General features: G+C 60.4%; 3 protein-coding genes across 3 annotated transcripts; 2 read left to right on the top strand and 1 right to left on the bottom strand.

The window, feature by feature from the left end:
• Positions 1 to 726: 726 nt before the first annotated feature.
• TRIM50 (tripartite motif containing 50) lies at positions 727 to 6734 on the top strand. Its single transcript, XM_033007150.2, has 7 exons — positions 727 to 1166; positions 2323 to 2762; positions 3665 to 3760; positions 4625 to 4855; positions 5197 to 5219; positions 5387 to 5511; positions 5799 to 6734. Exons 1-7 carry the CDS (start codon positions 731 to 733, stop codon positions 6404 to 6406), a joined length of 1959 nt encoding a protein of 652 aa, XP_032863041.2. The 5' UTR covers positions 727 to 730; the 3' UTR covers positions 6407 to 6734.
• A 418-nt stretch (positions 6735 to 7152) lies between these two features.
• On the top strand, positions 7153 to 10351 carry NSUN5 (NOP2/Sun RNA methyltransferase 5). Its single transcript, XM_042791431.1, has 10 exons — positions 7153 to 7262; positions 7351 to 7473; positions 7575 to 7743; positions 7810 to 7918; positions 8189 to 8327; positions 8724 to 8839; positions 9257 to 9435; positions 9516 to 9720; positions 9804 to 9956; positions 10132 to 10351. The coding sequence occupies exons 1-10, from the start codon at positions 7170 to 7172 to the stop codon at positions 10235 to 10237; spliced, it is 1392 nt and encodes a 463-aa protein (XP_042647365.1). The 5' UTR covers positions 7153 to 7169; the 3' UTR covers positions 10238 to 10351.
• A 1766-nt stretch (positions 10352 to 12117) lies between these two features.
• Positions 12118 to 23947, bottom strand: LOC116965146 (nuclear envelope pore membrane protein POM 121C). The gene is made up of 13 exons (XM_042791372.1): positions 23847 to 23947; positions 23444 to 23638; positions 22941 to 23105; positions 21099 to 21179; positions 20605 to 20776; positions 19482 to 19573; positions 18703 to 18773; positions 17843 to 17967; positions 17340 to 17442; positions 16843 to 17016; positions 14814 to 16514; positions 13955 to 14083; positions 12118 to 13730 (listed from the first exon to the last, which is right to left on the bottom strand). The coding sequence occupies exons 1-13, from the start codon at positions 23945 to 23947 to the stop codon at positions 13636 to 13638; spliced, it is 3204 nt and encodes a 1067-aa protein (XP_042647306.1). The 3' UTR covers positions 12118 to 13635.
• Between the last annotated feature and the right edge of the window lie 732 nt (positions 23948 to 24679).

Genomic DNA, 24679 nt, shown 5'->3' with positions numbered 1-24679 from the left:
TGCGCCGCCCGCCGGGTCCCGCTGCCGGTGCCGGTGCCGGTGCCGGTGCCGGTGCCGGTGCCGGTGCCGGTGCCGGTGCCGGTGCCGGTGCCGGTGCCGCGCCACGGCTCCCGCCGTTCCCCCCGGGCCTGCGGGGCGCTGCAGCCTCCTCCAGATAGTCCCGCGGGGCGTGTCGGCTGGCGGGCTGGGGCTGCGTCCCGCTCCCCTGAGCGGAACCTGCAGACAGGGGGACCTCGGCTTGGAAAGGCCCCTTCGAGGGGGCGACCTCCCGCCGGCCTCCCCTGGGGAACGGGCGCTGCACCTTCCTGGTCTGCTGCAGCCCCCAGACCCACCACCTTCAGCGTGAGGCTGAGGTGGGAGCACCAGGGTAATCCTTTAGCCTCTGGCTCTGCTTCCCGCACCCCATGGCCTCTGGAGGGTTGACCCAAAGCTGGACCCTCCTGGCTGAGAAGTCTCCCTCATCCCCAGCTTCCCCTGCATGATGCTGAGAGGGAAACCACTGGGGTGGCTGTAAGCCAAACACGTCCGTGAACCAAGGATAATTATACAAGAAATAATTTCTTCAGCCAGACAAAAATGTGTGCATGCCTTGCTCCACACTGGGGGAGCGACGCTTTGGGTTTCCTTCTTATTTTCCAAAAAAACAAAAGGTTTTCACCAAACAACAGAAGAATACTGTTTCAAACAAACAAAAAAAAAGAGCTTTAGTTGATAAAGTGTTTTGGTGAAAATGTTTCCACTGTACCAAGCAGTGCAGATGAGTGAAACCCCAGCAGGACTCTGGGAGGCAAACACCACTAGCTCTTATCAAGGCTCCTGCCCACACAGTCATATGATGCATGTGCCCGTACCTGCAGGGCGGTGGGCAGCCCTTCGCGGGGGTGTGACGCCGTCCTCAAGAGCAGGAGACGGGGGCGAGAGGCTGCCTGGTCTCTCTCCAGCGAGCGGGGACGTCTCCAGCAGGACTGAGGCTGCAGGAGGGGGACGGGTTGGCTCCCCGTCCTGCCGAGGGGCTGCCGGTCCCACTGCCTGCCACATCTGCCCCTCCACCCGAGCCGAACAAAATCTTCAGCTTGATCAGGAGAAGCCGAGTGACGTTGGCTGGTCCCGGTGTGCTGGGACGAGTGGAGCCCAAGCCAGGGCCAGGAGGAAGCCGTGCAGGACGCGTAAGTGGTGTGATGAATGGGAGGCTGTTATTTGGGTCTCTGGGAGGTGTTTCCGTGTGAGCAGAGGGAGCAGCTGAATCTGGTTCCCCTGTATGGAGTCCTATGGTGTCTGATGTGTCACAGGCTGACACACAAGCTTTCCTTGATTGACCAAGCTCCTATAGCAATGTATGATAAAAGTCAAGCTCAGGTCATAGTCTCCCTTTTCCCTGGGGAAATAACAAAGCCGTTGACCTCAGGTTTATTTTCTTCAACTTTAGGTCATGTCTTTAACTCCAGGTTTATTTTCTTTGCCTTCAAGTCATGTCTTTGATTTGCCCAGGATCTTGGCAGTTACATGCCACAGTTCTGGGAACAACAGAGGAGGCAATGCTGCGTGAACCTTAATAGCTGTTAAACAGGCTGGCCACATGCAGCCCAGGGGCTGGCAGAAGAAGCTGGGTTTTGGGCTTGTGTCTCCTGGGGGTGCTGGCCCAGAGTGTGGAGCACTGTGAGACTAGAAATCGCACCATGTTTCAAGGGAGTGAGCTGCAGTTGCAACCCTGCACGCTGTGCCTCAGCTTCCCAGCCCTTTTATCAGTTAAATCCAGCCTCATGAGTTTTTACCGTGCGATGGTTGCCCCTTTCTCTTAGATAAATGTGCTTTTTATTATTTCCTTCTGCTTTTGCTTAGATGCACCACTTGAGCTAATCCTTCTGAGGATGTCCATGACTAAGACAATGAGCCCAAAGAGATCTGTAGGAAATCATACAGGCCGGGGTCAGTATTGGAATTTTTCAGCAGAAAATACCTCTCAGCGGTCTCCAGACCTGGCAGGCAGACAGGTCTCCTCTGAGGTGGGCTGCAGTCTGACACTGCTGTCAGGCAAAGGCCCCAGGTGGAAACAGCTGGGTGGTCAATTCTGACACTTTAGACAGATCCAGCAGACATGGGCGGGTGTGGTCTCACATCTCCAGAGCCCAAACCCATCGTGAGTTAAAATAAGCATCTTGGACTTTGTGTGGAGCCTAATGACGAGTTTGCAACTGTCTGTGCTGCTGCTGGGGGGCTGGAGGTCTCTCTGTTTCACCTTCCCCAGGTGCTGAGCTCCATCTTCACTCATCTCTGCTTACCTTGCTCTTGGAACAGGACTGATCTCCCACCCTTGTTTCCCAGGTCAGGTCTGTGCTGCTGTTTGGGCAGGTGGCAGGATGGCTCGGAGGATGAGCATCAACGAGCTGGAGGACCAGCTACTCTGTCCCATCTGCTTGGAGGTCTTCAAGGAGCCCCTGATGCTGCAGTGTGGGCACTCGTACTGCAAGTCCTGCGTGGTGCCACTCTCCAGAGAGCTGGACAGGCAGTTCCTCTGCCCCGTGTGCCGCCAAACGGTGGACTGCAGCGCCTCACCGCCCAACGTCACACTGGCCCGTGTCATCGAGGCGCTGCAGAGCCGGGGCGAGGCAGAGCCCACCCCAGAGTCCTGCCCAATGCACCACAACCCCCTCAGCCTCTTCTGCGAGGCTGACCAAGAGGTGATCTGTGGGCTGTGCGGCACCATTGGCAACCACCGCCAGCACAAGATCACCCCCATCTCTACTGCGTACTGCCGGATGAAGGTTGGAAGAGCTGGCCACGGCTCCTGGGGTTGGGGTTAGGGCACCTGCAGGGATTGCTGGCCAAATGTCCCTTCTCCTTCAAGGGAGACTGGAAACGATGCCAGTGTGAGGAGCCCCATGACACAGCCAGATGTGGGGCAGGGTCCCTGGGGGCAGCTGTTTCTCAAGCTAAGCCTCTCTGGCTTGAGAGGACTCACAGTTTCAGTGGCTGCACTGCCGTGGGGAGAGCTGGGGGTCGGGGAGTGTCGGTGGGGCCTTTCAAGACTGTTTCCAAATACCATCAAAAGAGTCTGGAGATAAGGGCTGAGGCAAGGTGCCATGGGAGAAGAGGGAGGCAGGGAAACAGGAGCCCCAGCCAGGCAGAGTAAACAGCTGGCGTCCCCTGCCCAGCATCACATGAAAGCCCCAGGAATGGAAAAGCACAGGGCCACCCCGTCCCCTCCACTCCTGACACTGGGGAGATAAGAGCAGGAGGCAGCAGACATGCTCCTGCCCCAGCCAGGCTCCCGGCACTGGTGCGAGGAGGGTGCCACCGGCCTGGTGCTGGCTTGCGGCTGCTCGCCTCCCACTTGCCACCCGCTTGTCTGTTGTGGAGCCACCACAGGGTGTGAGATGGAGGGTCAGGAATGGGAGTGAAGACACGATGCTCCTGGCAAGAGTACTCGGTCAGCAGCATCCCAATCGGGGCCATCCTCTGAGCTCTCTTCTGACTGGCCACCCCAAATCATCTAAATCAAGACAGTAAAGATCAGCAGGATGTGCAGGGCCCCAGAAAAGCTTACTGAAAGCTTAGGAGAACATGGCTTCTGAGGGCCACATGCTCCTCGGGGGGCTGACAAGCACTTCCCATGATCCAGGAGGCTGCCACAGAGGTCCCTCCTACAGAGGTGCTGTCTTTTCAGGAGGAGCTGTCTGTGCTGCTGACTGATGTCCACCAGTACAAAAGGAACCTGGATGAACACTTCAGCAAGCTCATCAACAACAAAAGCCGCATTGCAGTGAGTGCCACGTGCCAGGGAGCCTGTGTCCCTGCATCCTTTGGGTCCCACGCAGCCCCTGGAGTAACCTCTGCTCCTGGTTCTCCCCAACTCGTCTCTTCTACTCCTCTCCTTCTCCCTTCCCTGGGATAGCAGAGAGGGCTTATCCTCTAACCTGTTCCCTGAGGTTCCCCACAAAACTCAAGGATTAAACATGGACTTGTTTCCAGGAAGGGTGGCGTAGCCCTGTTTTCGGAAGGGTTGATGTAACCCTCACTGAGCGTCCTGGCAGGAGCAGCGGTCAGAGCTGGTTTGACCAAATGCCCTTGGGGGCGGGGAGATAACAGGTGAAAAGGACCCCACTCGGAACAGGCTTCCTGGTCAGAGCAACGCTGCTGGTTTCACATCAAGTTTATGCCTGGTTTAGCTGCATGTCTGTTTCCCAAGCAGTAGATGTCTCCAAGGGACCTCCTGGCATCCCTTCTGAGGCTAGAGGTCTCCAGTAGGGCTCCTCAGAAGGGCTCAACCCAAATGAAAGTGGAGCTGCACTTTCTCCCCCGTGGCCCAGGACACTGGTGGTTCCCCGGGAGCAGAGGAGATGATGATGAGGGATTCGAGGCTCTGATGAAGCTGGTTGGGACATCAGGAATCTGAAATCTGGGGGAGGAGAGGTGTAAGGCAGGGGTGCTGTGGCAGTGGGCTGCTGAGGACAGCAGGATAAACAAGATCTAGCCTGTTGTACAGAGCAGCTCTTTATTTGGAAAGCCAGTGGAGAGCAGCTTGGTGGGACACATTGACATTGCTGGTGGCATCCCTGAACCCAAAAAGTGGGTGAAAGGGTTGGAGCAAGGCAGCCCTGCAGAGTTGCTTGCTGTCTCCTGGCAGAACGAGGCAGATGTCTTCAAGTGGGTGATCCGGAAGGAGTTCCAGGAGCTGCACAGATACATCGATGAGGAGAAGGCCACCTTTCTGGAAAGCATCGAGGGGAAGGCAGCCCAGCTCATCACCTCCATTGAGTCCCAGGTCAAGCAGACATCAGATGCCCTACAGAGGCTTAAGGAGATGCAGAGCTCCCTGGAGGCACTCAGCAATGAAAGCCAGCTTGATTTCATCCGGGTGAGCGCACTCGCTAGTGAAAGCAGTGACAGTCAGCCAGGCTCTGCAGCCTTCAGCTCACTGCTCGTAGCCCTAAGCCCTGCCCTGGGCAGTGCGAACCCTCACCAAGCAGAGCTGGGACATCACGAGAAGTGAGATGTAGGTGCCCTCTGTCCAGCCAGGGCTTCCCTCAGTGGGAGAGACCTGCCCTCCACGAGAGGTGATACCCTTAGCTCTCCCTGGAGAGGAGAGCCCTGGCCTCTCCAGCCCAGGACACGGATGTGTGGAGTTGGAGCCATGCAGAGAGCTGCCATTCTGTCGGGCTTCCACCACCAGCTCCCCCTTTCTCTTGTGTTTTCCAGAAATACAGCTCCTCCCAGTTCAGGTGAGTGGTGGGACCCAGCAGCAAACAGCATCAATGAGGCTGGTAGCCAGAAGAGGGCAAGAGCAGCTGGCAAGACACCAGTGGCTCCATCATATAGGGCAGCCAGGTAAGAACAGGCCACACACCACCCACCATCACCTGCATCATGGCTGCTTGTGTCTTTCCAGGTCAGAGCTCCCCAGCCTCCACCCCAGCGATGGCATCTTTAGCCCCGTGTCCTTCAAGCCGTGTTTCCACCAAGATGACATCAAGATGACTGTGTGGAAGCGCCTGCACCGCCGTGTCCTGCCAGGTACCAGCCTGCCCCGCTGGCAGCATGCCGGCTGCCCCGGCTCCCTGGTGCATGTGACGGGCTGCCCAGCCAGCCTTGCTCTCTGTCGGTGCACTCCTTGCCCCCAGGAGTGCTCCCGGAGCAGTGGCTGGCCTTGTCTCCTGCTGGTCACAGCCTGCTCTGGCATAATGCTCCAGCTGCTTAAAGTTCAGCAGCTCCAGCTTGTCCAGCTCTGTCAGCCCCTGGGGTCACCTGGAGCCTGGCCCCTGCCTGCTAGTATGCCTGGAGCCTGCGTGCTTTCCTTCTAGCTCCAGAGACGCTGAAGCTGGACCCGGTGACAGCACATCCCCTCCTGGAGCTCTTCAAGGGTGACACGGTGGTGCAGTGTGGGCTCTACCAGCGCCGGGACAGCAACCCCAAGCGTTTCGACTCCAGCAACTGCATCCTCACCTCCAAGGGCTTCTCCTGCGGCCAGCACTACTGGGAGGTGATCGTGGGCACCAGGAACCACTGGCGCGTGGGCATCATCAAGGGCACAGTCAGCCGCAAAGGGAAGCTCAGCAAGTCTCCTGAGAATGGTGTGTGGCTCATCGGCCTGAAGGAGGGGAAGGTCTACGAGGCCTTCAGCACCCCACGGGCCGCCCTGCCGCTGACCGCCCGGCCCCAGCGCATTGGCATCTACCTGCACTATGAGAAGGGCGAGCTGACCTTCTACAACGCCGACAACCCCGACGAGCTCGGCCCCATCTACACCTTCCAGGCAGAGTTCCAGGGCCAGCTCTACCCCATCGTGGACCTGTGCTGGCCGGAGCGAGGGCCCTACTCGCCCCCCATCATCCTGCCCGTGCCCGCCACGAGCCGGCACCCTCAGGCACCGTACAACCACCCTGCCCCAGAGGAACCCACAAAGCTGTAGCCCAGCTGGTGGGATGAGACCGTGGCCGAGTCCCGGGGGCCTGCAGCAGAGGAGAGCTGGGCTGTGTGCAGGGTTGTGCTGAGGTGGAAGCTGTGGTACTGCAGACTGAGCTTCAGCAGCACAGGAGGGTCCTTCCCCTCTCCCCCAAGAGCATAAAATGTCAGCCTTGACCTCTGAATCCCCATCCCCAGTCTGGCAGGCTGACCCAAATGCCTAAAATAACAGCTGGCCTGTGGAGAAAGGTGGGCCTGCCTGAAAAGCACGAGCCGTGAGCATCCGGGGTCTTTATTGGCATGTCTTTCTTCTGAATAAATGGTTTGTTAGGGGAGCTGGTTGCTGGCTAACGTGGGCACCATCTCTGAGGGACCAGGTGCAGCCGGAGCTGAGCAGGCCCTCCCACAGCCGGGCTGTGCCCACTGACCCCAGAAGGTTCCTGGGGCTTGCCACCAGCACCCACAGCCGGGCCGTGCCCACTGACAGAGGCTGGGGGCACAGAGTTACTGGGGTGCACCGGGCGTCCCCACCAAACTGGGACCGCGGGTTCTCACACCCTTCAACCGCTTGGGCACCGCCCGACCGGCCCCTGCAGCTGCGCGTTACCGGTACTGGTGGCCGAGCCGCTGGGCCTCGGCCCGCCGCTCCGCCCGCCGCCGCCTCGCCCCCTGCCGGCCGGGAGGTCGCGCCGCCGGGCCTCCCCGCCCCGGCTCGCGCCCCGCTCGCCCCCTGCCGGCCCGGAGGTCGCGGCGGCAGCGTGGGCGGGAAGATGGCGCTGTACGGCGCGGCCGCCGCCGTGCTGGAGGGGCTGGAGCGCGGCGACGGCGGCATCAAGACCTTGGTGTACAACAGCCGCTTCCCGGTGCGGGCGGGGGGGGCCGGGGAGGGGAAGGGGGGGGGGTCCGGGGCGGCGGGCGGGGGGCTCTGGGCGGCCCCTGACCGCCCCACAGCATGTCCGGCAGCTGTACGCCCTGGTGTCCGAGACGCTCCGCTACTCCCCGGTGCTGGAGAAGGTGCTGGCGGGCGCCGCGCTGCTGCAGGCCGAGAAGAAGCTGTCCCCGCAGCTGGCGAAGGTAAGGGGACACGCACACACACACACACACACACACACACACACAGAGCCCCGGGGGGGGGTCGCGGGGCGCCGGGCTCACCCCCCCCCCCCCTCCCGCAGGTGCTGGTGTACGAGCTGCTCTTCGGCAAGGGCCTGAAGTGCGGGGGGCGGTGGAAGGCGCTGGCCCGGCGGCACCGGGCGCGGCTGGAGGCCGAGCTGGCCCGCCTGAAGGTGCGGCAGAAGGTGACCCGCAACGAGGATCTCCTGGCGCCGGCAGCGAGCCCCGGGGGTGAGTGGGCCCGGGGGGGGGGCTGCCCGTGCGGCGGCCGTGCCTGACCCCACCGGCTTCCTCCAGACTCGCAGGTACCGCGCTACGCCCGAGTCAACACCCTGAAGACTTGCATGGACGATGTGATCGACTTCTTCAAGCGCCAGGGCTACTCCTACCTGGGCAAGGCAGCCAGGTGAGCGTTTCGTTCTGCCATCTCGCCTTACCTGGGATGACAGCGAGAGAGCAAGGGCTCGGGACAAGGTCCTGCAGGTTGTAGGGTTGTTGGTCTTGATGCTTGTGGTGGGGGGGTTGGGCTCGCCGGCACCCCCCATTCTTACTTTCCACCTCTCCACGTTCTGCCTGGTGCCGAAGTGAGAGGAGCCCTGGGACAGGGGGGGTTCTCAGCCTGGGCTCTGCTTCTGGGCATGATGAAGCAAGACTGTGTGTTTATCTTCATGGGCAGCATGGAGGAACTGAGGGCCCTGTCTGGGAAGAAATTCTTGTTGGATCTTCATCTCCCGGAGCTGCTGGTTTTCCCTCCACAGACGGACTTCCATGACAACCTGCTGTATACTTCAGGACACATAATTCTGCAGGACAAGGTGGGAGAGCAGGGGGCTGCAAGGGCAGGAAAACCACTGGTATGGGTGAAGGGCTGGGCTTGGGCCAGCTTTGCTGCAGCGTTTGAATTCTAAGTGGAACTTGCGAATGCAGCCTTGCAGCGATGGGGCTGCCCTGCAGCTTTGCTTCTGTAGCCTGTAGGTATGGGGTGAATTGCTGTGAACTGGGTGGTAAAACCCCACTGTAGGGAGCTGGGGACCAGCAGCTGGGAGGAGCATGGGGCTGTGGGCCAGTCAGAGGCTTCCAGGGGTGGATGGTGGCGGTGGACTCGGCCCCGTGCTGTGGCTGCCTGCGACCCTGCAGCATCAGCCATGTCCCGCAGAGGGGCCAGGGGTGCTTGCCACCCGCATTCCTCACAGGGGTTTGCCCTTTTGCAGGCCAGCTGCCTCCCTGCCTTCCTCCTCGCCCCTGCTGCTGGCTCCCACGTCATCGATGCCTGCGCTGCCCCTGGGAATAAGACCAGCCACCTGGCTGCCATCCTGAAGAACAAGGGGTGAGGGCAGGTTTGTGTGCTGGGGGGGGGGGGGGCGGGAAGGGGTGCAGGTGGCCCTGCTCCCCCTGAGCCCACTGAGCACAAGGAGAAGGTGGCAGGAAGAGCTGCAGCCTGTCACCCTGGCCCAATAACTCAGGCTGATGCCCACTTCTCCCTAGGTGGTCTGGTGGCTCTGATAGTGCTGGGCCGCTGGAAGGGCCTGAGGGGACGTGAAGTCATGTAGGGGTTTGGTTCCCAGCCTCCTGCCTTACACCAGCCCTGCTCAGTACTCCTGCCTGGGGGAGCAGCTCCCACGCTCTGCCCGCTGGGCAGACAGCTGCCGTTTGGGGCTGCTGGGGCAGCCTGCTGCCGCCAGCACAGTTCCTGGGGCTGGGCGGGATGTTCATGCCTCTCTTGGGTGCTGGGCTCTGCCTTCAGCCGGATCTTTGCCTTTGACGTGGACACCAAGCGCCTGGCCACCATGAACACCATGCTGATGCGGGCTGGGGTCACTGGCTTCCAGCTGGCCCAGCAAGACTTCCTGACCGTGGATCCCAGCGACCCCAGGTACAGCAAGGTGACCTATATCCTCCTCGACCCATCCTGCAGCGGCTCAGGTAAGGCGGGGGGGCTCCTGGGGCTGGGCTCTGGGCGCGTGGACCCCCCCCGCCCCCGGCGACAGCCGCTCTCCCCGCAGGGATGGTGAACCGGGGTCCGAAGGAGGAGGCTGCTCCGAGCGCTGAGCGGCTGCAGGCGCTGGCTGGCTTCCAGCGCAGGGTCTTGCGCCACGCCCTGAGATTCCCAGCTCTCCGGCGCCTGGTCTACTCCACCTGCTCGCTGCACCAGGAGGAGAATGAGGATGTGGTGCGTGCTGTGCTGCAGGAGCAGGGCACAGCCTTCAGGTGCGCTGGCTGCGGGGCGGGTGGGCACGCATGCGGCGTGGGGTGCTGCAGGGCTCAGCCCTGACCCTCGTCCCGTGCCGCAGGCTGGTGAATGCCTTCCCTTCCTGGCCCTGCCGAGGACTCGCTACCTTCCCCGGGGCAGAGAGTTGCCTCCGTGCCTCTCCTGCAGACACGCTCACCCACGGCTTCTTTGTGGCTGTCCTGGAGCAGTGTGGGGAAGGGGCCGCTGCCCCCAGGTGAGCCTGCCTGCCTCCAGCAGCTTCTGGGGGAAACTGGGGCACCCAGGGGGAGGCTGTTGCCTTCCTGGTGTGAGGTGGAGGGAAGAGGGAGGGGTTCTGGCTGTGGGAAGGGAGGGCAGGAGCCGTGGTACTGCGGTGAGCGGGGCCTCAGGCTGTTCACTCCTGTCTGCAGCTCCCTGCCTGCAGCAGCTGAGGAGAACCTGCAGCGCGGAGAGGCAACGGAGCCAGGAGCAGCTCCCAAGAAGAGAAAGAAGAAAAAGCAGTTGGTGAAGGCGTGAGATAACATTTTTAGGCCTGCACAGTGCCCAGCTGGGGCTGGCAGGGAACACTCCTCCGCTGCCACTGCTGCCTAAACAGCTTCTGAACACAAGTAAAGTTTTGTACCAGCTGCAGCCATTGGTGGAATTCTGTAACACCCTGCGCCCCTGGGGAACGAGTGCCAAGCCTGGGGCCACCCTATTGCCTGGGAGCAGGAACTGCTCCCCCAGAGCTGGCCCTCACAGCCAGCCCCCAGCAGAATATTTGCCCCCAAAGCCAGACCTGGGCTGGGGCAGCCTCAGGAAGCCTGCAAACAGCACCTGGGTTGAGCACAACCACCATTTTTGCACCCTCCGGGGCTGGAGTGCTCCAGCTGGAGGAAGGGTGTTATTTTACCATGTTTCCCCCCCCCCCCCCCCCCAAAAAATCCTCACTCGAGCCTGATGCCAGATTTCAGAAAAGCGTTTGAACTGTACAGATGAAACCAATTAGTTTCTTTCTCTTCACTGTCTTTTCCAGCATGTTTGTGCAGTCTTGTCCTAAAATTGCCACTGCTCATAGCAGAGGCAAAGTGAGGGGAAATGGTGAAATACTACTACTGATCCTGTCTGTGCACTTGCCTCTGAACAGCCAGAGGGTGTTGGAAAGCGGTGCCCTGTACTGCACCAGCAGTGCCCAGCCCTGCCCAGGCGTCAAACATGAGCAAGGCAGATGTGAACACAGTCTTTTTATTTTAAACCAGGGACATAAGAAGCAAGGAAAAAAACAGCACATTCACACTAAAATCCTCATCAGCCACACCAGGAATGATCCAAGTCTTCAGTTTGAGTTAAAACCCAGCCTCGCCCTGGCCACATACAGCAGCCCAGGCACAAGGGACTCTCCCGGCAGGGCCTGGGTGGCAGGGAAGGGACACAGCCCCGGCTCCTCCCGGGCTGGGCACTTGGGACCTAAATGGGGCAGCAGCAACAGCCCCTGCTCATCCCCACGGCTCTTGATGGAGCTGACCTGGCCAAACCCCAGCCCCTCCCCATCCTGCCTCACACCCCTGTAAGGGCTGGGGAGCAGGCGCTCTCCTGGCCCCGCACCCTGCCCAGGGCAGAGGGAAGAACCACCAGGGTCAGCCCTTGCGTGCACTAACCCCTTTTTATCCGCTTTCTCCAACCCCAAGGCTGAGTTTGCCCAGGCTGGCTCCTGCATTGGTCTGCCCTGCTCTAACAGCCTGCTGCACCAACCTCGGCCATGCTGGGAGGGGAAGGCTACAAAAGCCAGGGCTGCCTGCACACCCCCGGCCCTCGCCACAGGGCCGTGTCCCCTCTGTGCTGCACAGAGCCCAGTCACCTGCCCTCCTGCCTGCTGGGAGAGACATTTTGCTCCTGGCAGACAAAACCACTCATCACTAACGCATGAGAGCTCCTGCTCCTCATCCTCAGAGAAGGGAGAAAGAAAAAAAACAAAAACAAAAAAACAAACAAAACAAAAAACCCCAAACAAACAAAAACAAAAAAAAACAACAAAACAAAAAAAACCCCAAACAAACAAAAAAAAACAAACACAAAAAAAAAAACCAAAAAACTTTAGTCACATCCACATACATCACATTTTACAATTAAGGAGATGTTACAGGCCGGGAGGAGGATCGTGCAGTGGCAGAGCCCGCAGGACGTAGTTGCCTTTCCCCAGCACAGCTAGGTCCTGCGGGGCAGAGCTGGGCACGGGCTGGCTCCTCACCGGGCTGCAACGGCACAGCTGAACACTACAAACAGCGCTGCGGGCTCTGGCAACCTCACTGAACCAAGCTTGAAGGAATTCAAAGGCAATTTAGCTTAAATATAAAAATAAATTTTTACTTTGTTAAAAAATGTTTAAATATTTGTTTGTGTTTTGGTTTTTTTTGTTGTTTTTTTTTTTTTTTTTTTTTTTTTTTTAATTTAGACTTCGGCAGACACACACACTCACACGGCTCGGAGAGTAAAAAACCCATCAGCAATGCACTCCTGGAAGTGGTGAGGAGCCCACGGGCACGGGTGCCCATCCCTCGCCCAGGGCAGGGAGGGGGGCAGCTCTCGGGGAACCCCCAGCTCCAGCAATCTCTTCCTGTAGGAGCTCCCAGGCAAGGGAAGGGGCCTGCTCCTGGTTGGATGGGAAGAGGGGAGGCAGCACCATAGCTCCTAGGAGCTGGTAAAACCCAAAAGGATGGGGATGAGCTAAAACTGAAAAACAATTTGGATATGGAGGGGTGGTGGGGGGTAGAACCCATCCAAACCTGGAACTCCTTCCACTAACAGCTTCAGAGCACCCCAAGGTGGGGAAGGGGCACCAGGAGAGGGGAAGGGAGGGGAGACTGCCAGGGCTGGAGTCCCCATGCCGGGGGGGTCCAGGCTGCATCCCCCCCCCCAGCTGCCTGCCTTTCAGTCACAGCGACTAAGGGACAACTCACCCAGCACGAGTAGCCACGCAGTGATGCTACTGTCAACACCCAATTAGCCAGGGCGCGTCCCCCGCCAAGGGACGGACGCCCACCCAAAAAAGAAACTCCAAACAGCAAATCCGGCATAACCAACATGCCGCCACGCACACGGTTCAGTTCTTCCTCCAAACTCGATTCAATGAGCGCATCGAAGCGGGAGCACAAATAAAGCAAAACAGAGGGGGCTTTACACGAGCAGGGTGGGGGGAGCCCAGCAAGGAGCAGCGAGGGGCAGGGGCACTACTCGGTGGCCGGGAGGGGGTGGGGAGACCCCCCCCATCCCCAGCCCACGCCTCCTGCTGAGGTGGCAAGCTGCAGTGCACCCTGAAGTCACAGCGAGGGGGCCATCACCCGGCTGCACCCGTGGCACCAAGATGCCCGTGCCAGGCTGGCACTAGCCCTGGCTCGTGCTCCGCAGGGATGGCAACGAAGAAGAGCGCTCCAGAGGGAGCGTGTTCACCAGGCCATGGGATTAAACAATGGGGAAAGATTTGAGGACCTGGTGAAGATGGCATCCCTCAGCAGCCTGGAGCCGCAGCCAGCAGGAACACAGGGCGTCTCGGAGCGGGGACGCGCAGCTCTACTGCCTGCCACGCTGCGGGGCAGGGCGCCGGGGAGGAGGGCACAGAACAGCTACAAGAAGCAAATGGGGAAAAATTTACACATTATGAAACATGGCAAAATAAAGTGAGGGAGGAAACGCTGCAGATATGTACAGAGGTTCATCCAGCCTTGGCTGTGGAACTGTTCAAGTAAGAAGAGTTTGGTTTATCCCGTCCCACCCTTGGTCACTGCCACCCAGCACGGTCTCCGGCTGGCATTAGAGATGTGGGCCTGGCCCCACCACCACTGGTCCTAACACTGGGACCACTCTAGACCAGAGAGCCCCCGTGAGCGTGCAGGGGCTCCTTGTGCAGCCCAGCAGTGGGGACCCAGCAGCCCCGGAGGTTACTTTTTGCGGGTGTGCTGTCTCCGTGCCTGCAGTCGCTGGCGAGCACCTGTCTTGGATCCTGCCCCGATGGAAAAGGTGGGGGTGGATGAACCTGGAAGCAGAAAGGTTGCTCAGGTCTCTGCAGCCTCACTCAGAGCTCCATGGGGGCGTATCGTAATCCCTGTCCTGGGGGGGAATGGAAGGTTTTGCATCCCCTGGGGAGGTACCACCCAACCTGGTTCCCAGACCACAGGCACAGCCTGGCCCTTCTGCCACCCTCAGCCAACAACACGACCCATCAGCTCCCCAGGGCTGAAGCACCAACTCCTTCCTTACCAAAGCAAGTGCCGACTCCTCCGAAGCCTGAAGCAGGAGTGCTGGGTGTCCCGAAGGAAAGGCTACTGCTTCCGCTGCCCACTGCTCCCAGGACAGGTGTGCTTTGCCCAAAGGCGGGCGCAGGAGTTACTGGAAAGCAACATGCCACTGTGAGCTGGGGTCAGCAAAGGAGGAAGAGCCCGGCCTTCAGGAGCTGCAGGACCCACAGATCTGTCTCTGGGGGATGATACAGCACCGCCCCTGAGACCAGCCTCTTTACCCGAGAAGCCCTTTTAATGTGAGAACGGGCACTCTCATGGTAATCCCTGGGCTCTCCTTCCAGCAGGGCAGCACGGGAGGTTTTGCAGGCCAGGGAAGAATGAAGGACTCTGTCCTTCTAGATCAAACGGTTGCTCAGCATGTGGGTTTCAGCTCTGTGGGAGGTGAGATGGCCCAGCGAGGGTGCAAAGCAGGAGGGAAAACCTCAGGGAGTAAGCAAGAAGTGATCTCAACTGCTGGCTGGCAGTGTTTCTACTCGCCAAGTAGCTCCAGATTGCTTTTAAGCACTGGCAAGCACTTGGCTTCTGCGGGGCACCTGGCTGGGCTCAGCACTTGTGTGGAGCCAGGTAGCTTGTGCACTCAGAGGGGCCAAGGAGCAGAATTCAAGGATTCCCCTCCACCACCAAGGGCTGTGGACCTGGACAGCAAGTGACGGAAGGAAGCGCCTTCCCTTCCCCTGGCAAGGCTCTGCACAGCACGAGCACCAGCCCCACTCAGGCTGCTGAGCCCGGGGAGCTCAGCAAGGCCCATCAGGAGTACTGCTGCTTACACCTAGCCCTGCCCTTCACCCCTTGGCAAGGCCTGTTCTGCCCCAACTCACCTCCGAACACTGGCTGCTTGTTGGGCGTGCTGGGCACGGTGAAGGCGAAGGGCGTGCTCTGATTCTGCGCACCCAGCACGCTCTGCGTCAGGGAAGAGCCAAACGGCGTTGCTGCTAGGGCTGCCCCGCTCTGCCCAGCCCCAAAATTGAATGCCACGGCAGGGGAGCCGCTGTTCAGGGTGGGCGTGCCAATCCCAAAGGCGCTGGTAGAGGGGCCTGGCTGGGCGGTCGCCCCAAAGGTGAAAGGAGAAGAGGTGGTGCCAAAGACAGTGGTGCCGGTGCTGCTGCTCGTGGTTTGGGTGGTGGAACCGAAGCTGGTGGTGGTGGAAGTGGCTGTCCCAAAAGAGAAGACCGATGTAGTGGTCCCAAATGCCACCTGGGTGCCGCTGGGGCCAAAGGAGCCCTGGGCGCTGGTCGTGCCAAAGGCTGGCTGAGCACCGCTGCCGAATGCCGGCTGAGCAGCGGACTGGGCTGTGGGCGCTCCAAAACTGAACGAGGGCCCAAAGCTGACGGGGCCAGCAGCAGGCTTGCTGGCAGGCGGCTGGCTCTCCGCAGCACCGGCACTGAAGGCGGGCTGACTTGCTGTGCTGGGGTACGGTGGCAGTGGCTTCGTGCTCGTGCTGAAGGAACTGCCAAAAGCTGAAACGGAGGAGCCAAACGTCAGCGTCGCTTGCCCTGTGGTGGCTGGGGTAGAAGAGGTCAGCGTGGTGCCCCCAAACATGCTAAAGCCCACAGTGGTGGTAGGAGCCGTCGAGTTTGAAGGTGCCTGGCCAAAGGCAGGGCCTCCTGGGACACTGGTGGTGGCAGTGACCGTGGCTGGAGGTGGCTTTCCAAACTGGAACACAGGCCCTGGGGTGGCAAAGCTGGTTTCTGTGCTGGGAGCTGAGCTGGCCAGGCTCCCAAACAGGAAGGGCTGCGACGTGCTGGTGGATGTGGCAGCAGTGATGGTCAGGCTGGCGGTGGGGCCAGTGGATGTGGGAGGATTGAGTCCGAAGCTGAAGACAGGCTTAATGGTGGCATCTGTGGAGGAACTCTGCGTGGTGGCAGTCGTAGCTGCAGTGGTGAAGATGACATTAGGGAGACCTGTGAATCCTGCCAGGGTAGTCGTGGAGGCTGCTGGCAGATCTGAGGCTGGGGCTGGCTGTGATGTTGGTTTGAAGGCGAAAGGAGAGGCCTTCGCTGGAGATGAAGCTGTGGTGACGCTGCCGAAGATAGGCTTGAACATGGTGGTGGAGGAGGATGTCAAGGAAGGGCCTGAGCTTGCAGACACTGTGACTGTGGTGGAGATGACAGCCGTACAGGGTGCTGTGCTCTCACTCTTCTGCAAAGCACCAAAGATGGGTTTGAAGACAGGGGTCGTGGTGGGCACAGCAGTGGTCGTGGTGGGCACAGCAGCGGCTGCGGTTATTGCCGGCTGGCTGGCAGGAGGGGTGTTCGGCAACCCAAAAAGGGTGCTTGGCTTTGGGAAAGAGGGAGGCTTGCTAGGGGTCTGGCCCAGCTCCGTGAACGCAGGAGATGCCAGGCTGCTGGGGGCCTGCACCCCCAAGGCAGGGGGGGCAGTCGGGGCAGGTGTGCTCAACACAGGCACGGGCTTGGTGTCAGCAGAGGAGGCAGGCAGAGAACTCAACTCCAGCGATACAGGAGTGGGCGGCTGGGCAGCTGATGAAGGTGGCTGGGATGCTACTGCAGTTCCAGTGGAGTCTGGAAAGGGAGAGAGAACTTATTTAGAACCAGGGGGTCATCTACAGACAGACAACCCTTCTGCCAGGCACCCACCCTGCTGCTGCAAAGGCTCCTGGAGCAGCAGCTACCCACACCAGACAGACCCAGTCCTCCACGCTTACTGCAGCTCCCAACAGGGCCACGGCCTCAGTGTCCCCAACGTTGCTCCCCGCCAGCTCCACTGCCAGCTGAGCATTTGAACAGGGAGTTTTGCCACCTGCCCCCTGCCGAGGTAATGCAGAGCTCTCACTGTGCCCGCCCAGCTTGGCCGAAGTCCCTCTCTGCCCATCCTCCTCCTGCTCCTCACCTGCCGGCACGGGCACAGCCTGGCTGCTCTGCATCTTCTTCAGGCTGTCCAGGAGCGAGCTGGTGCTGGCCAGGGCAGGAGCTGTCGAGGCAGGTGCAGGTGTCGGGGAGGTCACGGCGAATGCCAGCAGCCTAGACACAGGCGTAGTCTCTGCAGTGGTGCTGGGGATGGCATCTACTGGGAAGGAGCAAGAAGTCAGGACCCGCAACTTGCTGTAGGGGACCACCCCATCGCAGAGCCTCCCCATCAGGTAGGGAAACTGAATGGACATTCCACAGCTCTGGCCCTGGAGAACCTCACCCATCATACTGGGAACTCTGAGGCATGAGCTCTCCTGAGTCTAAAGACATGAAGGGCATCCCCAGACCCGAGGACCAGGCAGGACTGGCCCAGGAGCTTCCCCAGCCTGTGCTACAAAGACACCCCACTGCCCGTCCAGCCCTGGCTCTGGGTTCCTACTCCTTCCCATTCCCTCCACGTTCCCAGTGTGCCCTTACCGGCCTTATCCTCCAAGACTTTGTTTAACCACTGCAATGCTGCCTTCTTCTCCGCATCCAGGTCCTCCGACGTGATGGAGTAGCCCAGCTGAGGCGGTGGGGGCTGCCAAGAGAGAGCAGCAGCTTAGCTCCTTCTCAGGGAAGCCAGCAGAGCCTCTCTGAATGTGTGGTGAAGGCTGGCCGTCGCAAGACCCGTGAAGCAGGTGGTTCTGCCACAGCACGCTACCGCGGAGCTCCGATCCCCATTCATTTTGGCCCCCGGCTTGGCGCTGAGGGCACGGCAGGCCTTCCCCAGGCCATTACCTGGTCCGGCAGCAGGCAGCACAATCACGCACAGCCCACCAGACACTGGGGCTGGGGATAGCGTCACTTCCCACTCGGCCAAGGACGGGGCCTCCTTCCTGAGGGCAGGCAGGTCAGTCTCCCCCCAGCCCTGCAGAAATTGCAGTGAGCACATTCTATCGCCAGAGGAGGGCAAAAGGGGCTGCGAGACAGCGACGTACCAGTGCCAGCTGGTCCCCTCGGTGAGACGACAGCAACTGGATCTTCCGCTTGCGCTTCCCGCTGCTCCCCGACGCGGATGGCGGGCTCAGGGAATTCTGCTTCTTCCGCACGGGCGTCTCCATCGCTACAGAAGAAGACAAGTCAGGACCAGCTCCGGGCTGGGGAGGCATTTGGCTTGTACCAACAGGGCTGTCCCTTCTGACTCCTCTCTGGATGACCCATCTCAGAGGGCAGAGCCAGAGGCGCGGCTTGAAGCTGAGGACAAGGCTGCGATGCCCCAGAAGAGCTGCTGGCCATGTGTGCCAGGACAGTCTGCCACAAGAGCCTGTTGGGGCTCCACAGGGCAGCAACCCCTTCCCACCTCCGCAGACAGTCCTTGCGTGCTGCCTCTCCAAACCACAAACCAGACACTGTGTGAACCACACTGAGTGCTGTGCCGTGGGACCCCAGCTGCGATGGGCACAAAGGATTTCCTCTCTGTTTTAGCTGAGGAAGCAGCGGAATAAACTCAGCCTGGAATTTAATTGGGGTGCTACTTGTACCACAGATCTTGGCCCAAGGCCGACACCTGGACCCATGCTGGCTTGGGGGCTGGCATTCCCCCTTGCAAGCCAGTCCCCAGGCATCTGCTAGCACGCTGACACTGTTGGCACCCCTTGCTTATCACCTGGAAACCCCTTTAGGGCAGCTGCTGAGTCCAGCAGAAGTGCCACTGCCTTGGTACCAGCACGCTCCTAGTTTCCAGGTGACATCTCCAGCTAATCCCACCTGCAGACTTCAGCTACCTCCTGTCCTGCTGCTTGCTCGCACCAGTGGCCCATCCAACCCGGGCACAGAGCTGGGGCCCCCCTACGCTCACCTTTCTCTGTCTGCAGCTCCTTGTCCGATTTCACCGGAGTGGAAGTGTTGGAGTGATGCAACTCCTCTTCCCTGCGCAAGCAGAAGAGACAGTCAGGGTCAACTCCAGGCTTGGCCCCATCCCCAGTGAGCGGTACGAGACCAAACAGGCGAAGGATTCCCACCAGCACCCTAGTGTGTTTCTTTGCCTCCGCCAAACAACAGACCTCAGGACAACCTGCCCCTCGCAGGTCGCTGGCTTGGACCCACCCTGTCACCAGGGTGGGAGGTTGTGTCTGGTTTAGTTATGACATAAGATCAGATCCTTCTCTGAGCTGGGAGAGGAGAACAAGGGCCTGCACCCCGAGGCAGGCATTAAAATACAACCCTGCTGTAGCTCCTGCGAATTGATTTTGAGGAGATGGCAAAAAAATCAGGGCCTCTCTTCTCCCAGTGTTTTGGCAACCAGCAACCCAGGCCGCACCACCACAAGGCGAGGTCGCCTCTGTGGCAGTCTGAGCCCTCGAATCTCTAACCTGGTCTGGGAGCAGGGCAGGGATGGTGCAGCTCAGCACTGCTGCCGAGACTGCAGTGTGACAAGGCAGCGGAGATGCTGATCGACACAACAAGGGGGGTTTCCACACCAGTGGGTGACCCAGCAGCCACATCTCAGAAGGGGGCCTGGACTGTCCCAGCTCCGGTGGAGAGCTGGACTCGGGCGTCAGGCTGGCTGGGAAGGCGACTGCTCTCTTCCCAGATGGCATCGATGAGTGGGCGCTTGCCAGGTGAGCGGTGAGTTACCTGGCTTTCTTGAGAGGCCACTCTGGCGTCTGGGAGCGGGAGGACGCTGGGCTGGACGCCGGGGACATGCTCATGCCACTTCTCTTCCAGAGCTGGAACGCAGAGACCAGCAGTAACTCAGTATGGGGGCTAGCAGGGAGCACAGCCTCTCATCCTCCTGCTCACCTGCAGATTAAATCCCGCCTCCTAGGGCCGTGGCTAACAAGCCCAGAGCCTCTTTTGCTTCAATGCTGCTTAACTCCCTTCCACGTTCCATGGAGCATAAAGTCTGGCCACCGCAAACTGAATCTACTCTGGGAGCAGGCAGCCTCCAGGCTTGTTACAGCCTGGCCAAGAGGACAGGGAGGGAGAATGCTGCTGGTCAGATGCTGGCTCTCGCCTTTGTGCAGGACAGGCAAAGGCTGCCCAGCTGCCTCACACACCCTCGCCTGCGTGGGGCTGCTCTGGCAGGAGCAGGCCACCTCTCCACCAGGAGCTCTGAGCTAACAGATCCCACCTCAAGGGTTTTAGACTTGCCCCACCCAGAGGAAACCTTTTTCCACACAGACTGCAGAGCTGCATTAGCCATTACTATGTCCCACCATCACATCTGCAAGCCTGACCCAGGATGTAAGCTGTGTTTTACTATAGTTCAGCAGCTGCTGAGGGTCAAAGTGGGAGTGCACAGCTCCAATACTTGCTGACTCCAGCTGAAAAGGTGGCAGTGCAGCATGGTGATTTTTTTTTTTTTTTTTTCCTTTCACCTCCATCTATTCACCCTTGCAGACTGGCCAAGGTTGAGTGGGCAGGAGGGAAAAAAAAGTCTCCTTTTTGCTTCAGTGTAAAACAAACATTGCAGCAGGACAGCTCAGCCTGGGGATTCCTCGGGCAGTGTGCACTGGAGAACAAGTAACATCAGTGCCTGCTGCTGCTGCTGGCCCAGTAGCTTGCCTAACCCAGGAGGAGACGACAGTGCTTGGCTGAGCTGCGCTGGAGCCTCCCCACAGTGCTCACTGCCAGGCACCCAGCAACAACCACCACTCTCCTCTTATGAGCCCAGGGTCTGATTTACACGGGGCGATCCCAGAGGGTCGAGCCACTCTGCGCTCGGCTCGGGTGCTGCCTCTGGCAGGGTGTTTCCTACCTGCGAGAGGCCCCGGCTGGAGCTGTAGGAGCTGGCGATGGCATTGCGGATGGAGCTGGGGATCCCGCCAGCGTACGTGTTGTTGAGGGAGCTCATGGAAGAGGTGCGCGACCTCTTGTTTGAGCAGTCATCTGGACAGTGTGAGACAAGGCTCCTCTTCAGAGAGCCAGGCCTACAGGAGGTTAAAGAAGATTTTATGAGCTCCCCAGCACTCTGCCCACAGGTCCTTTAAACGCAGGGTGGGTGGAGGAAAGCAACTCCACTCTTCTTCACAGCGCAGGGCTTGTAAAGAGGCCTCGGCAGGGGCACAGCCCTTATGGCCACCAGCCTTGTGCTCAGAGTGACAGACCAGAGGTACAGCCACAGCTGCTCTTGCTCTCCCCTGAAGCTGGGCTCCACAAGCAAAACCAAAGCACCTTTTCCAGAGCCCACAGGCTTTCAGACACCCCCACCCCCACCTCACAGCAGTTGCTTTACGCCCGAGCAGCACTTACTTGGGTATGAGAGAGGCAGGAGCACCATTAGCTACCAGTGGCTCAAATGCTGACTGCCCACTTCCACTGCTATCGTGGCGCCTGCAGGAGAGAGGGCAGAAGCCTGTGGTAGTGCCGAGGCAGCAGAGACAGGGGCTGTCCTCCCAGCCCCGAGATAAGACCCCTTCCAGGTGGACTCGGCACTAAGAAAGCACAAACCTTGCTTTTTTCTTGTCACACAATACCCCAGGACAGATGTTTTCCCCATCCACATGCTGCTGTGGATTTTCTCTCCGCCTAGTCTTGTCCTCACTCACTCTCACCTGAGTTGCCTCCTCCCAAGCACCAGCAGCTCCATCAGCTGCCTACTGGGCAGAGTAGTGTCGATGTAATGAAATCTTTGCTCAAATCCGTTATTCTAAGCCAAAACATTTCAGAGAGTCTCAGCAGCTCATTTCTGGAAACTCAGATCTTTGAACTCTTCCTAGCCAGTGCCCTGGACTGTGAGTCAGGAACCGAATACCCCCTCCCACAATGGTTCAGTGAAGATCTGAAATCTGAAAGTCTTAAAGCAAACCCTGCCATGAAGAAGAGCTGGAGGTGTATGATCAGCCCTGTCACTTAGCCCAAGTGCTTCCCCCAAGCTCAAGCGTGCCAGCCCCATCACGCAGGCGATCCAGCGCTCTCCAGCTGACGCAGGCTCCTTTCTGCCCTCAAAGGTCGCAGGATTTTCTGCCTACAAGCCTTCTTCGTGCTTGCCAGGAATTAATGTCTTCAAAATTGACTTTCATGGCAGAGCTAGGTATTGGCGTATTAAAAAAATAGAATTAAGAACTGAGGTAAAGGTTCAAAAGGTGGAGGGAAATCCAGTGACGGAGGAGAGGACTGCATGCCCTGCCACAGCAGGAAGGCAGCCGGCGTTTCCCTGCAAACCACCGCTCATCCCGCTGCAGCAGCCTCGGCACAGCGTGAGGAACGCCCCCCAGCACTGCCTAATCCACTCTTCTGTGGTCTCTTGGCTCCCCTGCCTGAGCCCAGGCAGGCAGCCCTGGCACATGAGGGGTAGAAGGGCACGAGGCGAACGGCCTCCCTGTACACAAGCAGGAGGACGAAGAGGAGGAGGGGAGAGAACAGCAGCGAGGCAGCGCTGTGCCCGGGCAGTTAGAAAGGCTCCAGCAGACCTTGGCACCCAGGATTTACACCTTGTCCTTCCCAGAGCACCAGCAAAGACACTGCAACCTCATTTCTTGGAGCTGGAAATTGCTGACCTTGACAAACAAAAGCAGAGGATAGTCTCTCTTGTTTACCCTTGTGTTTCTACCTCCTTTTGCTAGCTACAGTGCACAAAGAAAGCGTGCAGATCTTTTAATGCGCGATGCTTCACCGGGGTCTCTAAGACTCGGGGATCCCATCTCTCCCGGAAGCCTGGGGCCGACTGAAGGATAGAGATGATAAGCCTACAGCAGGTATCAGCATTTCACACTAAGTTTCCCTGCTCAGCAAACCCCTCCGGTGACAGAAGCACTTCCCTGCTACAGAGCCCTGCCAGGCTTCCCCGATTCACATCCCAGCTTCTCCCAACCCCGGCAATGACAGGGAACATGCCTGACCCACAAGCTTGCCCTGACAAAAACCTAAGCTGCTTCTCTTTTGATCTCACTGACAAAAAGAGCTGTCAGAAGGCTTTCTGACACAGCCCAGAGGGTTGGATGATGCTTCACCTCTGCGGCACAATTCCCACAGCGCTTTTCCAACCCGGGCCCAGCACCCTCCACGACACATCCCATTTGTCACCCCTGAAGCGCTACCCCATTTAAGACCTTCTCAACACACAGGCAGCGACCTGGACTGCCAGCTTATTACCTTCTTTTGCTTTCCTGATCATTCCCAAAAGCCTGCTCCTCCCCTTCCTCCTGCTCCACCACCCTCTTCCTGCTCTCCTTGATGGCATTCAGCACAGTCTCTTTTGCACAGGGGTCCAGGCCGCTGCTGGCCGGGACAGACACAGGTGAGACCAGCTGCTCCAGGCTGCGAGGCAAAGCAAAGCACCGTGTTAGGCAAGGTAAGATCTCCAGAAGCAGATCTTCCCCACCACCCCCACGCCAGTGGAAGCAGGGCGAGGGCTCATCCTGCACAGCATCTGCAGGAGGTTTGGATGGCACCATCCTCCCCGCAGCGTGGCACCGCTGGGCTTGGGGACGGAGCGGTCACTGCCGGGCCGGGGGCAGCGTGCTGTCCCGGGGGGGGGGGGGGGGCTGCCAAGTGCCTGGCACTCGGTTTCCCCGCAGTCAGCCCGGTCAAGGCGAGGGGATCCTGGGGCGTTGCCCACGCGCGGAGCGGGTCCCGGTCCCCACGGCCGTACTCACGCTGGGGAGCGGGCCAGCCCGGCGGCCGGGCGGGCGATCCTGACGGTGACGGGGCTGCGGAGCGGGCCGGCCCGGCGAACCCAGGGCGCGCTCCTGGCCGAGCAGCCGTCCCAGCGGGCGGCGGGCAGGCCGGCGGGTAGAGCGCTGCGGGCCGGCGGCAGCGGGTACCGGCGGCGCGGAGCCTGCGGCGGGACCCTGCGGAGACAGAGAGGTCAGCGCCGCCGCGGCGCGGGGCTCCCCCGCCGTCCCCCATCCCCGCCTCCATCCCTCCCGCCCCCCCCCCGCTTACCCGAGGCGGCGCGGCGGGGCCCTCGCGGCCCTGCCCGCGCCGGCGGCCGGACGCCCGTTGGCGGCCGCTTTACCGGGCGGGCGCGGCGCGGCCGGGCCGGGCCGCATCGCGCACCAGGCCCCCGCCGCGCCCAGCGCCGCCGCGCCCAGCAGCGCGCCCCGCAGCAGCAGGCAGGCCAGGGCCAGCGACAGGGACAGGGCCAGCGCCGCCGCCATGGCCGCCGCGCCCCGCCGCCCCCAGCCCGGCCCGCCCCCCGCCATGGCCGCCGCGCCGAGACCGGCCGCCCGCCGCCCGGCATGCACTGCGCGGCGCGGGGCGGGGCTTAGCGCCGCCGCGGGGCGGGGCTTAGCGCCGCCGCGGGGCGGGGCCTCCCGGGGCGGGCGGGGCCATGCCCTCCCCCCGCGTCACCCCCACCCCAGCCCACCTCCCCACGCGTGTGTGCGCCTTCCCCATCCCCACCGCTGTCCCTCATCTTCCTCCACACACCCCTGTCCCCGCCTTGCCCCTCGGGTCTCCGCCCACCCTGGCCGCTGCGTCCTCCTGTTCCCAGCCCCCGCCCCGCCCGCCATGTCATCCCGGCTCCCATTTCCCCAACCCCCACTCCAAATCCTTGTTCCCATCCCAATTCCCGCCTCCCCCCCCCCTCCTCCTCATCCCTATGTCCCCATCCATTTCCCCTACCACCCCCCGCCTCCACGTCCCCATCACCCCAGTCCCCACGGTCACCTGCATGTCCCCACACCTCCCCATCTCTGACCACCCACGGCCCCAGCCTGGCACCCGCTTGTCCCCGGTCACCACGGGGCGTGGGGGCAGCTCCCTGCGTGGCCGGTCCCTGTCCCCCTGCCCTGTCCGAAGGGTGCCACCGCCACCGGCCTGCTCGGCAGGGCTGGGGACGAGCCACCCCACGCAGCGCTGGGGACAGCGGGAAGGCCACTTTGTCCTGC

Source organism: Tyto alba, unplaced genomic scaffold (genome assembly GCF_018691265.1).
Source record: "Tyto alba isolate M040663 unplaced genomic scaffold, T.alba_DEE_v4.0 Super-Scaffold_19, whole genome shotgun sequence".
NCBI lineage: Eukaryota > Metazoa > Chordata > Aves > Strigiformes > Tytonidae > Tyto > Tyto alba.
This window is presented reverse-complemented; position numbering and strand designations above follow the sequence as displayed.

Coding starts and splice junctions, on each gene's coding strand:
- TRIM50 (XM_033007150.2), top strand. CDS start 731: ATGTTTCCACTGTACCAAGCAGTGCAGATGAGTGAAACCCCAGCAGGA. Junction 1,167..2,322: donor GAGGAAGCCGTGCAGGACGC/GTAAGTGGTGTG, acceptor CTTGTTTCCCAG/GTCAGGTCTGTGCTGCTGTT. Junction 5,512..5,798: donor GCACCGCCGTGTCCTGCCAG/GTACCAGCCTGC, acceptor CTTTCCTTCTAG/CTCCAGAGACGCTGAAGCTG.
- NSUN5 (XM_042791431.1), top strand. CDS start 7,170: ATGGCGCTGTACGGCGCGGCCGCCGCCGTGCTGGAGGGGCTGGAGCGC. Junction 7,744..7,809: donor GCCGGCAGCGAGCCCCGGGG/GTGAGTGGGCCC, acceptor GGCTTCCTCCAG/ACTCGCAGGTACCGCGCTAC. Junction 9,957..10,131: donor GAAGGGGCCGCTGCCCCCAG/GTGAGCCTGCCT, acceptor TCCTGTCTGCAG/CTCCCTGCCTGCAGCAGCTG.
- LOC116965146 (XM_042791372.1), bottom strand. CDS start 23,947: ATGGCGGCGGCGCTGGCCCTGTCCCTGTCGCTGGCCCTGGCCTGCCTG. Junction 17,017..17,339: donor AGTCTTGGAGGATAAGGCCG/GTAAGGGCACAC, acceptor CCTTCCCAGTAG/ATGCCATCCCCAGCACCACT. Junction 16,515..16,842: donor GGCTGTGCCCGTGCCGGCAG/GTGAGGAGCAGG, acceptor CTCCCTTTCCAG/ACTCCACTGGAACTGCAGTA.